Raw genomic sequence first — 21,476 nt, 5'->3', positions numbered from 1 at the left:
CACATTGAATTTTATATTCTGTTATGTTTGATTACACTGTTACTGGGCTAATACATTGGGATTTTTCTTTCTTTTCTTACAGGATTCTGCTCAAGAGAGTGTCATTACACGAGATATTCATCGTACATTTCCAGCACATGATTATTTCAAAGATACAGAAGGAGATGGTCAGGAATCTCTATACAAAATCTGTAAGGTACAGTCAGTACTCTGAATTTTAAAGTGTGTTCCATATTTTGCTATGACTGTATTTTGCCCTGCTAACCATGTTCTGATCTAAGTCACTGATCAATACTATTTTAAAGCTTTATTTAGATAGCATGTGGAGAGTGCAGTGTCTCTGCAGTACTGGATAACGTGAAGTATTTTTAATAACCTTGCATTTTGTATCTCCTAAGATGCATATGAGAAAAGTTAGGCTCAGGTAAGGTTTACTAAAGGGCAGTTTGATAGCAGAGGTCCACTTCCGTGTAATGTAGTAATCACTGCTTCAGTGATGCAGTAAAACTTTTTTTGCTTTGATGGCAGAGAGGTTTCCAAAGGAAGAGAAACCCTCAGAGGAAGCTCTGCTGTGAGATTAAGCACGAGTGTCTTTAAATAATTATTTAGAAAACAGGCCAGCTGACCATTCAACAGGCAATGTGTGTGCATAAATTTTCACTCATACCTCTCGATCACCTCTGATCAAAGAAAACTCTATTTTTTTTTCCAATTTGCACATGGGGAAGTTGAGGTAATAAATGAAAAGATTGGTCCAGCTTGTACAGACTTTCATTGCTTAGGAGAAATGCAGAAGGTAGAATACTGCAACAAGATAGGTGGTTCTCTGGCTATCAGTTGCAGATTTTATTGTGGTTCTGGCATTCAGTTTTCATTTTACATTTATTTCTACATGTAGTATAAATGATTGCCTTAAACAAAGCCATTTCCACTTCTCTTCCTTTTTCTTGTTACTCTCTTTCCACCTCCAGTTGATTAATAGACAGAAATGATTGAGTTGTCATAACAAGTAGAAAAGAGTGTCCTGCCTTTGGAGTATAATGATACATATTCCTGTTCTCCAGATAAATTATGTGATCATATAGACTCCTATTAAAACAGTCATTTGGATGACTGAAATATATCTACATAGTTTATATACATTGAAGTTCACTGTCACGAGTAATTCACATTAGGAAAAAAAAAATAGTAAAAATAAAGGAGCACAGAGAGCTTTGAACCAATTATATTGATTTCTTACCAACCTTGCAGTGCTCTAGAAGGCTACAAGAAAGCAGTTCCTGTGCAAATCTTTGAAAAGAACAACTAGGACAATGCAAGTAATTGTGGGCTTGCAGTTTGAGATCAGTTAAGTGAAAAATTATGGAATAGCTTTCAACTTATTAAGAATTAAATGTGAGAAGCATGTTACAATGAATGCCTATGAGTTTACTGAAAATAGCTCTTAAAGCTAATGCAAAAAAATAAGATAAAATACAGGTTTCATTGGTGAAGGTATTTTTATCAAAATCCTGTATATTACATAGTTTGCTATGCAAAAAATATATACATGCTGGACAAGTCAGGGCATGAACAAGGTACACATTGAAGAATTAACTGGCTAGCTATCAGTTTACGAAACATCAGCCCTGAAGAAATGTGTCTCAGACAAGGTGTCGTGAAAATCACTTGTTCATTTGATCTACTCTGCTTAGTCACCTAGGAGAAAACAGAAAAATAATTTCTGATAAAGATGTCTTGATGACACAGAGAAAAAGGGAATGGTAAATAATGAGATATTAAAGGATGTATAGATAGGTGAATCTTGTGTAGGAATAAAATGACTTGAGTAACTCAGTATTTTACAGCTGCTTCAGCTGCTTTTGATTACTGTGTCCAGAATTAAAGACAATTACTTCTACACTGGAAGGAGACTGTAGAGCATGATGAAAGAATTTGGGCACATACTTTGAAAAGAAAAAACTCTTTTTCAGGTATCTGTCTATTTTTCCTAATAAAGAGAAGAAGAATTAATCTGAACTAGAAGCAACTTCAAGGAAGTATCTGTCTAGCAGGCATTTTCAGAGGGACAGAGATCTCAGACCTTCCTGGGTTATCTGTAGTCAAAGTGAAGAATTCTGCTTGTCTTCCAAAAGCTTGGCAGCCTTCTCTGCCCTCTAAGGCTCTTGCAGAGAAAGTTGCTGCCTTCTTTTCTAGAAGGATCTTGAAGCCCGGGAGCATTTCATCCCAACTTCCAAAGAGGAGGTCAGGCAAAACCACCAGTAGGCCTGTGTGAATCAACATCAAGCTCCTGAGCAAACTCAAAACACAAAAAGGAAGCCTGCAGAGGGTGTAAGCAAGACAGATACCCTGGGTGGAATACAGGGTAATTACCAGAGCAGCCAGGGATGAGCTTAGGATTTACTTTTTTTTTGTGCTCATTGGTTCAAAGAAGGATTTGGGAAGCACATCTTCCTGTTAGAACAGCCATGTCCAATCTTTAGCATGGCATTATTTATAAGTTTACTGATTTTATTCTTGACAGCTTGACAGCTTCTACCTACTTGCCAGTATTGAGATCGCTGTAGATTTATAGGCAGCAACTTTTCCTTCATCCTTCCACTGTTTCCTTAAATGGGTATGGCTCTGTTCTGCAGATGATGTCCAGCTGGGTCTGGCTGGACCTCGATTTATGGTTGATGTGGTGAGTTTTAGAGAAATACTGTTAAAAGCTAAGCAATTTGCTTATAAACTCATCATTCTATTGGGAAAGAAAATAATCTTTGTTGAAAGTAATATTGTGGCTTCTTTATATTACTAGAAGAACTTTTAACAGAGCTGCTGTGGGCTTGTCCTTCTTCTAATATTAAAGCAAGATATTTGAAGAATGGGATTATTGAATAAGGCTAGAAAAGGTCTGTCCTCAAGTGGGAGGGTAAAAAGCTGAAGAGCATTTTCTTCATTCCCCACTGAAACGAGGGATGATCTGAGCTGTCACATAAAAAGGAAAACCATTAAAAGCTCACTGCCTCATTTTAACAGGTCTGTCAGTTTTAGTTCCATCTCTTAATCTCTTCTTCAGAACAGTAGGAAATCAGAAAAATGGAAATTTTTCAGTTGCAGAACATTTATGTGACAAGGTATCTAAAAATAAAGTTAAGGCTGACAATGGTGATAAGGAATGAAAAGAGTTCTAGATTATAGATTGGAGATTTCATTTCAGGACATCACATAAGCTAGATTTGCAGAGAGAAAACATCTTTTGGAAAACAGTTCTTTCCTTGCAAACTTTCTGTTTAAATACTATGTGAATTCTTGCTCTGTTTAAAGAGCTCATTTGCTGCATTACAGTGTGTAACAGAATAGTACTCTCGACCTACTTCCATGCATACATATGTAGTTAACAGCTTGATGCTCCAGGGAATCAAAGCGTTTGGCAGAATTGGCCCTCTCAACTGTTTGGAGTGAATGCAGTGCAGAATTTGACATGAGATGTGTTTTGTCTAATTTTGTGATTAAAGTAACTCCTATTTGACAAACAACCACTGTGACTTTTAATAGGAGAAAGGGAGTATGTTTCAGGGAAATCAGTCAGGTTAGGTAGGTCAGTGTTCTTACTGGGCAAACTGGAGAAATAGTCACAATGCTTCTCTTTTTTTCCCAAAAATGTTTGAATTACTTTTCAAAGTTGGTGTCAGTGTTTTACAGTACACAAAGGCATTGTAAATTACAGACCAGTCAGTCTCACCTCTGTGCCTGGCAAAATCTTGGAGCAGATTCTCCTGGAAGGCATGCTAAGGCACATGAAAATCAACAAGGTGCTTGGTGACAGGCAGCATGGCTTCACTAAGGGGAAATCCTGCCTGACCAATTTGGTGGCTTTCTATGATGGGGCCACAGAACTGATGGACAGGGGTAGAGCAGTTGATGTCATCTACCTGGACTTGTGCAAAGCGTTCAACACTGTCCCACACGACATCCTTGTCTCTAAATTGGCGAGACATCAATCTGATGGATGGACCACTCGGTGGATAGAGAACTGGCTGGATGGCCGCACACAAAGAGCTGTGGTCAATGGGTCAGTGTCCAGCTGGAGACCAGTAACGAGTGGTGTCCCTCAGGGATCGGTGTTGGGACCGGTCTTGTTTAACATCTTTGTTGCTGACATGGACAGTGGGATTGAGTGCGCCCTCAGCAAGTTTGCCAATGACACCAAGCTGTGTGGTTCGGTTGATACGCTGGAGGGAAGGAATGCCATCCAGAGGGACCTGGACACGCTTGTGAGCATTGGGCTGATGCCAACCTCATGAAGTTTAACCATGCCAAGTGCAAGGTCCTACACCTGGGTTGGAGCAATCGCAGGCATAGCTACAGGTTGGGCAGAGAAGAAATTCAGAGCAGCCCTGTGGAGAAGGACTTGGGGGTGTTGGTTGATGAGAAAATGAACATGAGCTGGCTGTAGTGGGCGCTCGCAGCCCAGAAAGCCAACTGTATCCTGGGCTGCATTAAAAGGAGCATGACCAGCAGGTCCAAGGAGGTGATCCTGCCCCTCTACTCTGCTCTTGTGAGACCTCACCTGGAGTATTGTGTGCAGTTCTGGTGTCCTCAACATAAAAAGGACATGGAACTGTTGGAACAAGTCCAGAGGAGGGCCCCAAGGATGATCAGGGGACTGGAGCACCTCCCGTATGAAGGCAAGCTGAGGAAGTTGGGGCTGTTCAGCCTGGAGAAGAGAAGGCTGCGTGGAGACCTCATAGCAGCCTTCCAGTATCTGAAGGGGGCCTGTAGGGATGCTGGAGAGGGACTCTTCATTAGAGACTGTAGTGACAGGACAAGGGGTAACGGGTTAAAACTTAGACGGGAAGTTTAGGTTGGATATAAGAAGGAAATTCTTTCCTGTTAGGGTGGTGAGGCACTGGAATAGGTTGCCCAGGAAGGCTGTGAATGCTCCATCCCTGGCAGTGTTCAAGGCCGGGTTGGACGAGGCCTTGGGTGATATGGTTTAGCGTTAGGTGTCCCTGCCCATGCCAGGGGGATTGAAACTAGATGATCTTAAGGTCCTTTCCAACCCTAACGATTCTATGATTCTATGATTCTAAATGGATATGAGTCATTTGTATTATGACATATTTTGTTACTGAATTCTTACCTCCTTGGTTGATAAAATTTGTAGGTTTTTCCTACTACCAGTCATACTTTCCTTAAGGTTTTATGTACAGGATCAGTATGATAACTGGTTTACTGTGAAAAGAAGCACCCTATTTTGGTCACCGTTCCAATGTGTGACTGTTTGTTGATACCCATATTAGTAGAAGGAATAACAGTTTTTCCTAGCAAAGCTAATACTGAATGGGCTCCAATCTGTTATTGCTTTGGGGTTTGGGGCTTTTTTTCTGCTTTCTTTGCTGTATATGCTGAATGTGAAAATGTCTTTGAATCCCTTTTCTGTGACCAGCGTCTTCTGTACCAGGATAAGCTGCAAATGATGGCTTATTCTTTGGCTCATCCTACAGCACGTTAGAACTGCTACTTAGTGCTGTCCTTTAAGCTGTTTGTCTAACTTTCATTCTTTTACTTACATTTTAATTTCAATTTCATTGCATCTTTTTTTCAGATAATCACTTCTTCTCAGCATATACGAGTTCTTTCATATTTTTCGATCCTTAGTATCTCCTCAGGTTTACAAATGAGAAGTTTCTGTATTTGTCGAACTTGGTTTAATTGTCAGAGAGCAGATTTTCTTTCCTACAGGAGTGTATTTGCCAATTTTACAATAAACATGGGAGCACAAATGGAATCAGTTAAGAATTAATTTTTTTGTTTGTTTTTTAAGTTATTTTCTTTCCCCTGCATTGAAGAGTAATTTTAGTAAATATTATTGTCTTGTTTCATGCAAAGGATTTTTCAGGTTACCTTGCCTTCCTTCATTTACATATTAATAAGGCTCCTTCTTTGTGCATCTGTGCTCAGCGAGGACGCAGTAGTACTGTTCTTCCATATGGTGTTTCTGCTGAGAGTTTACTAGTGAAAAGGTCAGGATTGTGAATCTTGAATGCTGGCAAGAGAGTAAAGGCTTTAGTATGTTCAGAAGCCTGCCTGAATAAATGCGAAGATTTCTTAATTCTCTCGGCCCTTCTAGCTGTGGAGGAGGCATATTGTATAGCATACACGTGCCTCTGATACTAATTGTGAGTAATTTATAAAAATAGAGTTTTCAGTTAACAGAGAAATTCCTTGTATAATGTGATAGATCCCAAATGCTGCAGTCTTAGGAATATTATTACTTACAGGCTGTTAGCCTTATAATAAATTGAGTTACAGAGTTTTAAATTATACAATCACTAAAATTATTCAGCAACCAAGTGTGTCATAAAATATCTTGTTCGGTAAGAAGTCTGCATCAAAATATGAATGTTTTCCTGAGATAGTCTGTTTTTCAGACACCGTGTCTTTTAACTGTAGTAAAACGGACTTCTGCACAGATGTATGCCTCTAACAAACATTGAGTAGATTCCCAAGATCGTACCTCTCATTTTGATAGTGACACAAAAATAAGTAATAAGAGCAAATCAGGCTTGTAATTCTCCACTCACAAAAACCTTGCATTCAACTTCTGTTACATTTTCCTTTTTCCTGGGACACAGATGCTGGGTATCTCCTATGGCTGTTAACAAGTATTGTGCCACTGTGCCTGTTGCAAAGAAGGGAGCATTTCCTGTGCCAGGAAGCATTACTGACAAGAGAGATACTGTTATTGCAGATGAGAGGTGGAGATCTGTAGAGCCTCTGCTCTTCCTTCTGCATTGCTGCAAAGTGTATGTGGAGGAATGTAAGCTCTGGGAGTGTAAGACCTTTGTATGAGGCAGACACTACAGAATTTTTTTTTATGAGCTCTCTTTGGTTTCTGTTGTAGTTGTTTAGTTTCCAGTGTCATTGAGTCACTACGATTAAGGAAAATGGACAATGTGATTGTAAGCTTTTATTTGCTAGTTAGTGTTTTGCATTTTGTTGTTTTAAGTACATTAGAATTTTCCATAAGTAAAAGCAATAATTTTCATGCTTATGAGGATGCAAAATCATGAAGAAGATTTCAGTCTGGAATTTCAAACATATTCTCTTCCTTTTTTAAAGCTGCTGGGACTCATACACAGTAGTTGCAGAAGACAAAAATATGAGGTTTTAAATTCAAATCAGCAAACTTTCCATTTGTCTTTAGTTGCTACTTGGAATTTTTCTGTCTACAGAAGATTCTGATCTTGGAGATTTTCCTTCATTAATTACTTTAAAGAAGAATTTCTGAGCATTTCTGGATTCTTCATGCACTTTCCCAACAGGCGATTCTCTATCATCAGCTTTATTTGAAGAGACTCATTATTATTCACTTTCTAATGATGTTGTACAAATAACTGCATAGTAGTTCTTCTCTTCAAAAGACAGATAACCATCACATAGATGTTTTATTCTGTGAGATGTTCACTTAGTTAAAATGAATGAAATCAGGCTTCAAGTCAGAATCTTCATTAAGTCCCATTTATGAGACAGAGAATATTTAAAATCTCAATTAACTAGAGAATTGTGATTGAAAATTCTCTAAGAGCTTAAGAAAATAATAACTTAAACCACTGCACATTGTCACAGGTTATCATGAGGAAAATCCCATTCTCTTGAAATTACAAAGTTACAGTGACTGCAGTGGAAATAAGGGATTTGGGATTTTGCTTCTTTTTTTTTTTTTTTTTTTTTTTTTGGTATTTCATGTGGAAAGACAAAGTCCCTTAAAAGGATGAATGCTAAATAATTAATCTTAGATCTTTTGTTAATAATATATTATGGTGGTATCTGTAGGCAACATGCTTAGTTTTGAGGCTTTTTTGGTTAATGACATCGTATTTCAGAAATATTGTCCCAGAGGTTACTTAAAACTAAAAAAGTATAATTAGAAATGTAATATGCATAGAGCCTCAGAAATTTCTTTGCTTTGGGCAAATACAATGAAATCATGTAGATTTTAGAGACTTCATTAAAATATAAAATCTTTAGCTGCCAGGATTACAATGCTTTGACTTAACAACAGAATCTTTCTGTTTGATCTAATTCTCATGCAGAACTGAAGTAGTATCCAAATATCTGATAACAGCTGCTTGTGAAGAACAGATTTTGGGGAAGGACCTAGTGGAAAATAATTTTGAAGAGCAAGCAGATCGAGCAGTTAATATTTTTTTTTCCATGGTTTTTGATTGCTTCAAAGATTTCTTAGCAATGCCATCGTTTTACTGAACATTTTATTTCAAGTTATTCATCTTCTGATTTAATCAGTCAATGAATGATTTACCTGTTTACTTCCAGAAGCCCCCTTCCCCCCCCCCCCCACCTTTTGGGGTGAACACTGCTGTTCTTAATAAATTTTTAGTATTTTTATTACTTTTAATTAATCACCTCTTCTGATACTCACAGATCTTTGAACACATCCCGTCTTAAAAATGGTCTGAGCAGGATAACAACCCCTGTGATTCTTCTGTAATAAAAGAGACACAAAGAAAGTTCACATGGATTTTCTGCTATAGTTTAAATACAACTTTTCTACCTTGATCATGTATTTTCCTAGTAGAGGCTTTGTCTTCCTGCTCTGGATGTGTTTCAAACAGATTGATTACTAGGTTTAATGTGTTTAGGAAGTTGATTATGAGAACAGTTCTTGGTCTTCCTTCATAATTTTGTATTTAACATGCAGAGTGAGGATTTTCTTGCACGCTCATAATTTTCCCTCTTCTGCCATTGTTTTGACATCTTTCACAATCTCAAAAGGAGTATCATCTTATTTCTGATAACTTGCTGTATTTTTTGAGGCAGTTTGTTCCAGTGTGTTGTTTTCTCAATAGTTATTTTGAAACTTGTTTGGGTTAATTTATTGCAGTTTTCAGCAAATTGTTAAGTTACTGTGCTAATAATGTTTCTCACGTTTTCATAATTTACTATACATTTTTTACAGTATCACAGTATGCTAGAGATTGGAAGGGACCTCAAAAGATCATCTAGTCCAATCCCCCTGCCGGAGCAGGAACACCTAGATAATGTTACACAGGAATGTGTCCAGGCGGGCTTTGAATGTCTCCAGGGAAGGAGACTCCACAACCTCCCTGGGCAGCCTGTTCCAGTGTTCCGTCACCCTCACTGAGAAGAAGTTCCTTCTCAAGTTTAAGTGGAACCTCTTGTGTTCCAGTTTGCACCCATTACCCCTTGTCCTGTCATTGTTTGCCACTGAGTAGAGCCTGGCTCCATCCTCGTGACACTCCCCCTTTATATATTTATAGACACTTATAAGGTCACCCCTCAGTCTCCTCTTCTCTAAACTATAGAGACCCAGCTCCCTCAGTCTTTCCTCATAAGGGAGATGCTCCACTCCCTTAATCATCTTTGTTGCCCTGCGCTGGACTCTCTCCAGCAGGTCCCTGTCCTTCTTGAACTGAGGGGCCCAGAACTGGACACAATATTCCAGATGGGGTCTCACCAGGGCAGAGTAGAGGGGAAGGAGGACCTCTCTCGACCTACTAACCACCCCCCTTCTAATACACTCCAGGATGCCATTGGCCTTCTTAGCCACAAGGGCACAGTGTTGGCTCATGGTTATCCTGTCGTCCACTAGGACCCCCAGGTCCCTCTCCCCTACACTGCTCTCTAGCAGGTCGTTCCCCAACCTATACTGGAACCTGGGGTTGTTCCTGCCCAGATGCAGGACTCTACACTTCCCCTTGTTATATTTCATCAAGTTATTCCCTGCCCAACTCTCCAGCCTGTCCAGGTCTCGCTGGATGGCAGCACAGCCTTCTGGCGTGTCAGCCACTCCTCCCAGCTTAGTGTCATCAGCAGACTTGCTGATAGTACACTCAATTCCCTCATCTAAATCATTGATGAATATATTAAATAATACTGGTCCCAGTACTGACCCTTGAGGCACTCCACTAGTTACAGGCCTCCAACTAGACTCAGCCCCATAGACTACAACTCTCTGGCTTCTCTCCTTCAGCCAGTTCGCAGTCCATCTCACTACCTGATCATCCAGTCCACACTTCCTCAATTTAGCTGTGAGGATGCTGTGGGAGACTGTGTCAAATGCTTTGCTGAAGTCAAGGTAGACCACATCCACCGCTCTGCCATCATCCATCCACCGTGTTATTTCCTCATAAAAGGCTAAGAGATTGGTCAAACATGATTTCCCCCTGGTGAAGCCATGTTGACTGCCCCTCATGACCCTCTTATCCTTGATATGCCTTAAGATGGCACCAAGGATAAGGTGTTCCATCACTTTCCCAGGGATGGAGGTGAGGCTGACCGGTCTATAGTTACCCGGGTCCTCCTTCTTGCCCTTTTTGAAGACCGGAGTGACATTTGCTTTCCTCCAGTCCTCAGGCACCTCTCCCGTTTCCCAGGACTTGGTAAAGATGATGGCGAGTGGTCTAGCAATGACTTCTGCCAGTTCCCTCAGCACCCGCGGGTGCATCCCATCTGGACCCATGGATTTATGGATGTCCAGATTGCTCAACTGATCTCTAACCCATTCCTCATCGACTAAGGCAAACCGTTCCGTCGACCTGACTTCATCTAAGGTCTCCGGGGTACAGGGCTCTTCAGGACTGCCTGCAGCAGAGTAGACAGAGACAAAGAAGGCATTCAGTAACTCTGCCATCACTGCATCTTCTGTCACCAGGGCACCCATCCTGTTCATCAGTGGGCCTACATTGCCTCTGGTGTTAGTTTTGTCTGCCATGTACTTGAAAAAGCTCTTTTTGCTGTCCTTGACCCTTCTTGCCAGGTTTAATTCTAAGGAGGCCTTAGTCCTCCTAGCTGCCTTCCTACATCCCATAGCAGCAGCCTTATATTCCTCCCAAGTGGCCAGCCCCTCCTTCCATGACCTGTAAACTCTCCTCTTCCACTTGAGCATGCCCAGCAATTCCCTATTTAGCCACGCAGGTCTCTTGGCCCTCTTCCTTGACTTCCTACGTGTTGGGATGCTCCGATCTTGAGCACGGAAAAAGCAGTCCTTGAATATCAACCAACTATCTTGGGCCCCTTTTCCTTCAAGCAGCCTTGCCCATGGGATTTCCCCTAGCAATTGCTTGAAAAGGCCAAAGTTTGCCCTGCTAAAGTCCAGGGTTGCAATTCTACTTGGTATTCTACTAGTCCTACCACACAAGATCCTGAACTTCACCATTTCGTGGTCGCTGCAACCAAGGCAGCCCTCAACCCTTACTGCTTCAACCAGACCCTCCTTGTTAGTGAGGATGAGATCCAGCAGCGCTCCTCTCCTGGTTGGCTCATCCACCATTTGCAGGAGGAAGTTATCATCCATACACTGGAGGAACCTCCTGGACTGTGGCTGGGTTGCCGAGTGGTCCTTCCAGCAAACATCAGGGAAGTTAAAATCCCCCACGACGACCACAGCCTGTGACTGTGAGGCCACTCTCAGCTGCCTGTAGAAGGCCTCGTCAACTTCCTCACCCTGATCCGGTGGTCTGTAACAGACACCTACAACAGTATCCCCCCTGGATAGCCTGGATTATTATTATTTTTTTGTATGTAAAGTAAAAGTGTTGTTATATATCATGAAGAAATCATAAGTCAAATTCATTACTTATAATGCTGCATATCTTTTTCCAATAGAGCTCTCCTTTCAAAAGCCAGAGTAATACATTTTTCAGGAATGCTGTAGAAATAAAATGCTAGGCATCCATAAAGTAATAGATTTTGGGAACAAGGAGATAAAGACTCATGATGATAATAATTAACCAGTGGATGGTTCTAATTGGCCATATGCAATATTGATTTAAGTGTTGAAAGTATTTTCTGTTATTTCAGGGCTTAGTAGCTAAAGATTAATTTTAAATTAACTTTTTCCAGGAGTGCGCCCCTTTTTTTCTTTTTTCAATTCAGAGTTCTGTATCTGCTAATGTACATTTCTGGATTTACTTTTTATATTTTATTTTTGTAGCTAGAGCTGGTTTAAACTAGTAAGTAGACTATAATCATAGACTCATAGGTTGTGTTGTAAGGGACCTTAAAGATCATCTAGTTCCGATCCCTTTGCCACAGGCAGGGACACCTTCCACTAGACCAGGTTGCTCAAAGCCCCATTCAGTTTGGTCTTAAACACTGCCAGGGATAGGGCAGCCACAGCTTCTCTGGGCAACGTGTGCCAGTGTCTCACCACACTCACAGTGAAGAAGTTTTTTCCCAATATCTAAGCTGATTTTGCCTTCTTTCAGCTTAAAGCCATTCCCCCTTATCCTGTCACTACATGTGCTTATAATAAGTCCCTCTCCAGCTCTCTTGTAGGCCCTCTTTAGGTACTTGGAAGACTGCTTTAAGATCTCCCCAGATCGTTCTCTTCTCCAGAATGAACAACCCCAACTCTCTCAGCTTGTCTCCATAGGAAATGTGCTCCAGCTCTCTGATTATCTTCATGGCCCTCCTCTGCACTTTGCTCCAACAGGTCCATATCCTTCTTACATTGGAGGCCCCCAACCTGAACCGAGCTGTAATGGTTCTTTCAATTTTTATTATTTCTTTTTCAGTAATTTATGGGATTAGTCATCTTGTATTTCCTGGGCTATTAAAACTGAGCAATGGATTTGGGATTATTTTCAATCAGATTCTCCCTAATCCCATCTGATTCAAAAGAATGGTGAAGAATATAGACAAATGACAAAGACCTGTAAGCCATAGTTCAGTTTTCACAAAGCTACAAATGTATTAGGACATGTATGGATGACTTGTTTATAAACAGTTTTCAAGGAATACTTAGATTATATTCTTTACAGAAATCTCATTTTTGGGAATCATTGCAGAATTCTATATGAATGTTTTATTTTTTTCATGTCACATTAAAAGAGAAAGGTGGTTTAAATACTTCAAAACATTTCTGGCAGAAATTATTTGCAAGTATGTTAATTCTGTTGGCTGGAAAGGAATTGCATCTCTTTTAGAGTCCCAATTCTTAATTTTTGAAGAGGAAGTTTAGCCAGTTTTTCAATATCATACGATAGCCAGGTGGGTTTGGCTCCCCAACATACCTGACATTGCTTATTCACAGTCTCTCTGTGCTTTCTTTCAGTGAATTTGCAATCTTGATTTTATTCGAGACTTTAAAAAAGAATATAAGCACGGTGTTCCAGTTCTTATCTGTAAATAGTCTTGGAGGTGCTGTGAGGGCAGGGTAGATTTTCTGGTTCATGTTGCTTGTTCTTCCATATAACTCTGCCCATGTCCTTTTGTTTTCCCTGGCTGTAACCCTAGTCCATTGCTTATTCTCTCAGGATGTCAGTCCTGCTGCTTATACTTATTCAAGTTTCCTCAAATTCTTAACATCCTCTGACATCTCGTTCAAAACAGTATCTGTCTCAGAAAAGGGGGAAGGAAAGGTTGGTTAATTTAGGTTTGTTTTTTTCTTTTTTTTTTTTTTAAGAATTAAAAAAATAGAATTATGTCAGTCCTACTGTAGGAAAATGAATCTTGTTCCTTCTTCAACATAACAAGGACACGGAAAAACAGTTTCTGTTAAAATTTGCAGGCTAGAGTAGTTCTTGGTGGTTATCTGACAACCTCAGGTCCTATACTTTCATGATGTCAGAACTTGTTTTTCCAAAACCAAATAGGCATGCTCCCCACAATACAAACTAGCATGGATTTTAGTTCGTATTTCTTATATCATTAAAGCTGTATCATTACACAACTCAGCAGAATTATCCTTGATTTAGGTGGAAGGAAATTGCATCCAACTCCTTTCATGCTGTTAAAAATATGTACATATTTACATATATGGCAGCTTTGGAAGATTCAGGGTGACCTGTGTTTCCTTAAATTCCCTGAAAGCCAAAGCAAAGCTGGTTACAGTTTCACTCTCTTTATTATTTTAGCCTGCATAGTATTACATATTCTGAATAGTTCATTGATTATAACACATTTTGATAATGCCTGTGTGTATTTTAAATATATATTGACTTCTATTTTTTTCTAGGCATACTCTGTCTATGATGAAGACATTGGCTATTGCCAGGGACAGTCTTTCCTTGCAGCTGTGCTTCTACTTCATGTGAGTTAATTGCAAAATGAAAGCTCTGATGTTTGAAACCAAAGGAGCTTTGAAATAAGTAGTACTGTAACATGCTATTTGACAGATATTTACTGTTGTTTATTTGTCTGTATTCATTTTCCTCTTGTAGCTTTTTGGCGAGTAATGACTAATGGCTTCTATCTTGATGAATGTAGATTTCCTTTATCTAGGATAAATCCATTAAATTGTCAAGTACTTCTGTGTCAAAACCTGAAACTGATCTGTTACATATTAATATTTTAATTTAGTTGTCACATAGATGGACTCCCTTTGTGTTTATGGGGAATTTAACTTTGGGAGATATTTTCAGAGTCACTAACCAGAGCAAGCAGTCTCATTAATTTTCAGTGACAGCTTTCTTCTAGGCATATTTTATAATACCTTTTGAATGAAAGCTGAGTTTTAACCTTGATATTTTAGCCTGTAACCAAAAACTGTACAAACTTTGATCTGCTGCTTGCTATATATACATTTGCATGTATGTATAGAGATAGATAAATACACAACTTTTATATTTGCAAGATGCTTTAACTTTGATGTAACAGTGGAAAGGCAGCAGATTCAAGTAGTGCGTGTATCAGGCTTACTCTTACTCAGGCTCTTACCTGCTTTTTCTGTCAGGCTTTAATAAATAAATTATTATTCATGGCTCAAACAAATTTCAGATTATGGTTTTGAGCCAGCTGTTGGTGGTGTATATGTTACACGTACACTTCCTAAGGCACTGAGAACTCAAATTCAGATTAATTTAAATTGTAATTCCTAGTGAGTTGTATGACTGCTTGAAGACTTAAGGAGCACGATGCACAGTGGCAGTGTTACAGAGAAGCTTTAGATTCTTTAAGGATAAACCTGAATTAGTCACATTATTACAATTCCAGATAGACTGCGAATTAGTTTATCAGTTATTTTGCAATTAACTTTTTACCCAAAGAAGCATTTTTAAATTGCACTGGAAGAATAAGCCATTTTCAATACCAGTGTCGTTTAGAAGTGAGTGGGTGTCACACTCTTAACATTTGACTAATACTTCAGCTACTTTCAGTTGTATTCTGTCATTGTTATAGAGAATCACCTCTGTTTCTAATGTTTCTGGAGTTAGAAAAGATTGCCCTGTACACTTCAAAGTGTAAATGACAATTAACTCTTTTTAATATGCCCTTTATAACATTTGCTTTCATAATAGGATATTAAACTGAAATTATCAGAGAAAGGGGGGAAGGGGAGCAGTCTCAATGAGCACATGTAAGTTGGGAGCTTCCCAGGATGTCCTCAAACTCTTGTTTTTCTCAAATTCTCCAACCAGTGTGTATGCTGTGAATGCTTGCAAAACTCTCTTAACTCTTCTATATTTGCATGGCTGTCTAGACTCCTTCCTTTCCCCTTTTTTTCTGGGACAGTTTATCCTTTCTTTTCAGTGTAGTTATCTTTCAGGGATGGTTGGGTAGCCTGAACCTCCATCCTGGATTTTTGTGATTTTGCTGCTTTGATGAAATTCTAGTCCAAGGTCAGCAGGTAACTTCTAATCACAAGGGGACAGTGTTGCCAACTCTAATTATTTTTCTGTAAGTCTCCCAGTATTTGACTTCTTTTTTTTCCCTTGTTGTCTACTGTTTGGAGTCCTTGCAAAAACTCGGTCTGATCTAGTTCAGGATGTCCCTAGTCATGGCAAGAGGGTTGGACTAGATGACCTTTGAAGGTCCCTTCCACCCCGAACTATTCTGCGATTGCAGTGTGAAAAGCTAAAATTAAATTTAAAAAAAAGGTAAGTTTCTGGCTTTTATGAATCCAGAGAAAAGACAATAAGAAGCAAATATTTAAATGTTACAAATCAGAATGGAAATGCCCAAAATAATGTGTTTTGCTTAAATAAAATAAGAAATTAAAACCTGAGTTACGGTTTTGAATTCTTGGGGTTGGTAATATTGGAGAACCTCTATCACTGAGAGTGAGGACTCGGTCGTCTCTGCTTGTAAATGATTTTAGCCTAGTACTAACCTCTGTTCCTACTCCTTTTCCCTGTCCTGGGGAAGGAATGGTTATCAATGCACGAGTGTCTGATTGAGCATGTAAGGTAGGTGTGCTTGTGCATGAGCAACTGTCATTTTATTAGAAATAATAGTTATTTTGCTAAAAAACCTGAAATTTGCATTCATCTTACTGTTAGTGTAGATGCAGTCTTTTTGGTCAGGATAAAACCATTTATTCTTTTTGCTTTGTCTGCAGCTTTTATCTGCTGTCAGTGGGGAACATTCCATGCAGCTAAAATTGTGATAAAGAGCTTTGAGATTCCTAAGCGCTTGTCCTAGGCAAACCTAGTTTAGATGGGTAGCTAGCAGCTGATCTGACAGTTCTTTATGCTAGGTAGTTACTTCTATTTATGATATCTGAAAGTCAAAATGAAAGTGTTTGCCCATAGCCTTGGAGAGAGGTCATAATCATAGGCTGAACATAATAGATGAAACCCTGGAGGTAAATATCAAGAGATTAAAATTCTCTTTGAAGGAAATACTGAGCTTTTATCTGTTGCTGATATTTGATGAGGGGCTGGCAAAAGGCTGAATGAGTGAATATACTAAAAGGTCTAGAGTTGTCATTCTTTATACTTAATAATTGTTTTCATTTGTTACAATCTGGTGCCTGCAAAAGAAAGGTTGTTTTTAATGTGATTGAAAACCTGATCTGGGGTCTGCAGTGACTCTGCTTGTTCCCTATTGTTGTGTTACCTGAAGGTGTGGGGGAAGTGGGGACATTTTAAGTGGAGATTTCATGACACAAGGCTTCCTACAAATGCAGTATTCAGTAGGCTCAAGCCAACAAATGTAACTTTAAAGTGGCTTACATAGCTTGTCTTTTAGAACCATCTTCTAATACTCTGTTGGATGATAAATTTTATTCAAAAATAAATAGAGATTAAGGAGATAAGGCTTCTGAAAAAGTCACAATGTTAACAGATGGGATCAGCCCTCCTGAGTTCTCAAGTAGGTTCTGAAGCCAAAATATCTAATTTCTCTATTCATTCTGGGAAACTTGGTTTCGGAGAGTTTTGATTGCCTGGGGTTTGGATGAAAGTAGATAAGCATTATTCTCTGTAAGGGTTGGGGCTGCCATAGTTCTTCTGAATTTTTCCCTTTAACCAAGTCTCAGTGGAAATCACTATCTTGAGTTCTTTTTGTTTCTTTTTTTTTTCTTGATTTTTTTTTTCATTGTTCTGTTGCTGAGAGTTGTGTACTTGTTCTCATATCTGTTTGGCATAAAGAATACCAATGGCAGTTGTGCTGTTGTAGGGATGTATATGTACATGAACCTATGATATGCTCCCACATTTTCTTAAGAGAAGATGTTGCAGAGCCACATCAAGGTGCTCATCAAGGAGAACAGTCCCTCTGAGATTTTGATTGTTTAAATCTACATTGAGTGCTTTGCTAAAAATTATAATATATTCCTGGTTCTGAATTCATCATGACTGAGGTATTTCAGCATGTGTATTTGTGTAAGGCATTTCCAGCCTGAGCTTAGTTTCTAAAACAATGTTTGTGTATTTTTCCAAACAGATGCCAGAAGAGCAGGCGTTCTGTGTATTTGTGAAAATAATGTATGACTATGGCTTGAGGGACCTCTACAGAAATAACTTTGAAGATCTCCATTGCAAGTTTTTCCAGCTGGAGAAGTTAATGCAGGTGGGACTTGGGTAACAAATTCTTCTAATTTTAGAAATGGAGATACTGGCATGGAGAAGACATTAATGCTTTGCTTACATAAGCTACTAGACAATGAAACCCCTCTCCTTCTAGAGGTAGGGTAGAACCAAAAGAGGGAAGTTTAATAACTGGATCCAAACTTTGTGAGTCTGATTTATTTCTGATTTGTTTTGTCTTTCATATGCCAATCTTGCTGTCAATCTTTGTATCCAAGCAGAACGGGTATCTGTTTTTTCTTCCTCTCTGTTTTCTAACTCTCTTCCTAAATTGTGATATTGATTGTTCTGTTAAGGCCAGAGTATCTTTTGGACTGCCATCTGTCAGTATCCTACTTTTTTGTAAATTATGTCAGTGGTTCAGAGGTCAGGCAAATCAGGACATCCTGATGCTTATGAAATACAAATCAAGTGTAGGTCATTTGTAGATTTTTACTGTGTCTTAAGTACATTGTTCTTTTTTCAGAAGGAATTATTTCATAGAGCAATTTAACATAAATAAATGGCTACAAGTTTTCCACATTGTTATTCTGACTAATAACAAGTTATTAACAGTTCATTAAGCTTTGACCTGCACTTCTGTTAGCATTGTGGAAGCTAGCTACTGAAGTCAGTTATCATAGATGACATTATCTGCTCCTGTGAGAGATGGTAAAACCAAACAAAACAGACCACCATGAATTTAATGATTTTTTTTTTCAGATGTCAAATTGTGTGTATTTCCTACTTGATGAAGTAGAATTATGTACTAATTAATTTGTTACTTCAGCATATGGTCTTCTCCATATTTACATACACTAACAAAGATTTTTACTTTGTTAACAGAATATGGATATATCGCCCATTTACAGTAGGTTTAACAGTATTTATTTTGTGTTGCTTATATATGGCCCTAGTTAGAGAAATTGTCTGATGGAGTTGTGTGCTTTGTTACTTTCAAGCTCCGCAGTGTGATCTTGTGCTAGTACCCTTTGGTTTTTATAGCAGAAGCATTTATAGAAAGACACAGGGAAGGAATAACTTAAAAATATGCCCTATGTATGACATAGATTTCACAAGTGCCTTTTGACTGTTGAAACAGTTTGTAATTTCTCAACATAATCCCAGTATATTATCTGATACCATGATAGAATCCACAGTGGATACCTTACTAAAAAAATCCTGTAACCATGGGCACTGAAATTTATGAAGAAATGTATTTTCATTGCTCAAAAGAAACCAGGATTTCACTTTGTTGTATTTTTCAGTGTTTAGGAAGCTGGTACTTACTGGCAGTGTAGGTGAAGAACAGAGATTAATGAGTAATACTGAAGGTTTTATTTTTTTTCCTTTACCCTAGGAGCAGTTACCAGACTTGTATGGCCATTTCTCAGACCTCAATTTGGAAGCTCATATGTATGCATCGCAGTGGTTCCTCACTCTTTTTACTGCCAAGTTTCCACTGTGCATGGTCTTCCACATCATTGACTTACTACTTTGTGAGGTAAAAACACCTTGAATCAGAAAGCCCTTCCTCCATTCAACAAATGATTCTTCTTCTTTTGTTTTGTTGAAGCAATTTGCTGTTTAATTTCAAAACGTGTGACTGAATTATGTAGAAACATGGTTATATCGATGAAATGATGTTTAGTGAAATGCTGGTTTGGTTTTAAAATTAGAATTCTGGATTGCCTCATTCTTTGCTAAGGGATCTAATTAAGAATATCTGATGCACACATCTGTTCTTCATTTAATTTGTTAAATAATTTGTTCAAAGTTAGGAATTCTGTTTTCTGCAAGACACCTAGTAGTAAAAGCCTAGCGGGTGTTTAGAGGAAAAGCTTTTCAGATTGCGTGATTCAGAGTGCCCAAAGACAGTAAGAGTATTTCATCTTGCTTTGCTGGTCTGATACTAAACAAATAGTAAGAAGTGCCGAAGAGCACAATTGAATGGTGCTCTTCCCTTTTGTTTTTGTGCCCTACTATTCCAACTAAGAAACACATTACTCCAGATACAAAATGGCGTATTTCTGTATAGTAGCTGTATCTGGACTTCCTTGAAAAAAAGTTGGCCAATTAGGTTAATAGTCTGGAATGCTTATTTTGTAATATACTAGTACTTCCTTTTGTTACTAGGAAGTCAGGGCATCCATGGAATTAAACCTGATTTTGAACGTGCCACTGATTTCCTCCTCTTGATTTAGATGGGTCACAAACATAAAAAAATAGCAATAAATAAAATAATTGAGAATTTTAAATGCAAAGGACTTCATGAGTATGAAGCACTGTTGATGCTAGTTCATTTTAGTTTTTATTGTGAGCTGCTTTACTTGTGAATTTTTAGGTTTGCTGCATATGCCTTAATAGCATTAATTGTTAAACAGGTATTGTCCACCACTCATAACTCAGTAATTTTTTCCTTAAGAGTATTGATTCTTCTACGTGTTGGTGCTCAGTTATCAAAAAGTGGTAATACCGCCAGGGGTCCAAGTGAGCATGAAAGGTAGTAGTAGTGTTGAAATGATATGTGAGTTCTAGTTCTTACACAATGTCTTGATTATTTTAAGTAAGCTAATAGAAAAGGCAGAAAGGCTAGTTTTTCTGCTGTTTGTCCTCTTCTTTGATCATGCAGTAGATTAACACAATCCTTTCATCACTTGTGAACTGTTAGTGTTAGTGTTAATTTTCAGAATGGGCTTCTGGTGTGGATTTGATAATTCTTTTTCAGCTCAGTTTATTACTTCATTCTGGTCTTGATGTAGAGCTGCATTCAGAAATTACCATTTTAAGAGATCGTTTGTCAAGAAGTACAGAACATTGTTTCATAATTGTGATTATTGTGATAGCAGCATAGTTACAACCTGTCTAAAGCTTCTGTGCTTTTTATTATATTAAGCTTGATGATGGAATAAGCTGAAGAAGTCTTTATGTCATGGTTAATATAGATGTAATTTTTAGAATGAAAAAAAAAGAACTCTTAAATCATTTGAATTCATCTCACATCTAGCAATGTTTATCTCGGCGTGTCTGAAGGAATTACTCTGGGAAAGAAGGTGAAAGAATTCAAGGAGATGTGAGAGAGCGCAGCACTAGAACCTGGAAGGAAGGGGAACTTGTTAGAATTTGTGGAGGATAGTCACATGAAACTAAGTAAGCCTCTTTTACAACAGCTAAAAATAAACCAGAAATGATAAGAAAATTGATTTCAAGTGAGAAGATACATACAGACATCTTGAGAAACAGTGGGGCAATGTGTAGACAACATACTGAGGCAACGGTGTAGACTATCAGAAAGCTGCTCCTAGGATCCAGGAGTCAACCAGTCTAAAGGAACAGGCACTTCTGAGAATTTGTGGGAGGTGCGTAGACTTAAAATATTATTAAAATAAAAAACCTAGTGGCTCTCATAGCAGGAAAATAAAATCTGAAGGCATATGGCCATAGACTGAATAAGGAAGAAACAATTCCTTAATAGAGGACTGAAATTGTATTGTAAAGCTGGCTGTCTAGTCAGCCTCCAGAAGGAGTAGTGGAGCAGTCAAAAAATAATTTTTGTCTGCATTAAATTGTTCTTCACTTTATCTCTGAACAAACAGCATGCCTGTAATTCCAGAAAGTGGAGGAGAAAAAGGAGTTGCAGCTGCTAACAGTGGAACATATTCTTCTGGGAAAAAAAAAAAATCCTCAAAAAGCCTTTGAAGTGAACTCTTCTGT

The 21,476-nt window shown here is 38.6% G+C and overlaps 1 protein-coding gene across 4 annotated transcripts in view; it reads left to right on the top strand.

The window, feature by feature from the left end:
* Positions 1-21,476, top strand: part of RABGAP1L (RAB GTPase activating protein 1 like) — a 242,294-nt gene that overhangs the window by 130,444 nt on the left and 90,374 nt on the right. For all 4 annotated transcript variants that reach the window (XM_062602213.1, XM_062602212.1, XM_062602211.1 and 1 more), the window contains exons 13-16: positions 83-196; positions 13,991-14,065; positions 17,641-17,766; positions 19,123-19,266. In XM_062602213.1, coding sequence (XP_062458197.1) covers positions 83-196; positions 13,991-14,065; positions 17,641-17,766; positions 19,123-19,266 — 459 coding nt within the window. The remainder of the gene's footprint in view (positions 1-82; positions 197-13,990; positions 14,066-17,640; positions 17,767-19,122; positions 19,267-21,476) is intronic.

The sequence above is a fragment of the Pezoporus occidentalis genome, unplaced genomic scaffold, assembly GCF_034315485.1.
Source record: "Pezoporus occidentalis ecotype Australia unplaced genomic scaffold, CSIRO_AGI_Poc_V1 ctg76, whole genome shotgun sequence".
Taxonomy (NCBI): domain Eukaryota; kingdom Metazoa; phylum Chordata; class Aves; order Psittaciformes; family Psittacidae; genus Pezoporus; species Pezoporus occidentalis.
This window is presented reverse-complemented; position numbering and strand designations above follow the sequence as displayed.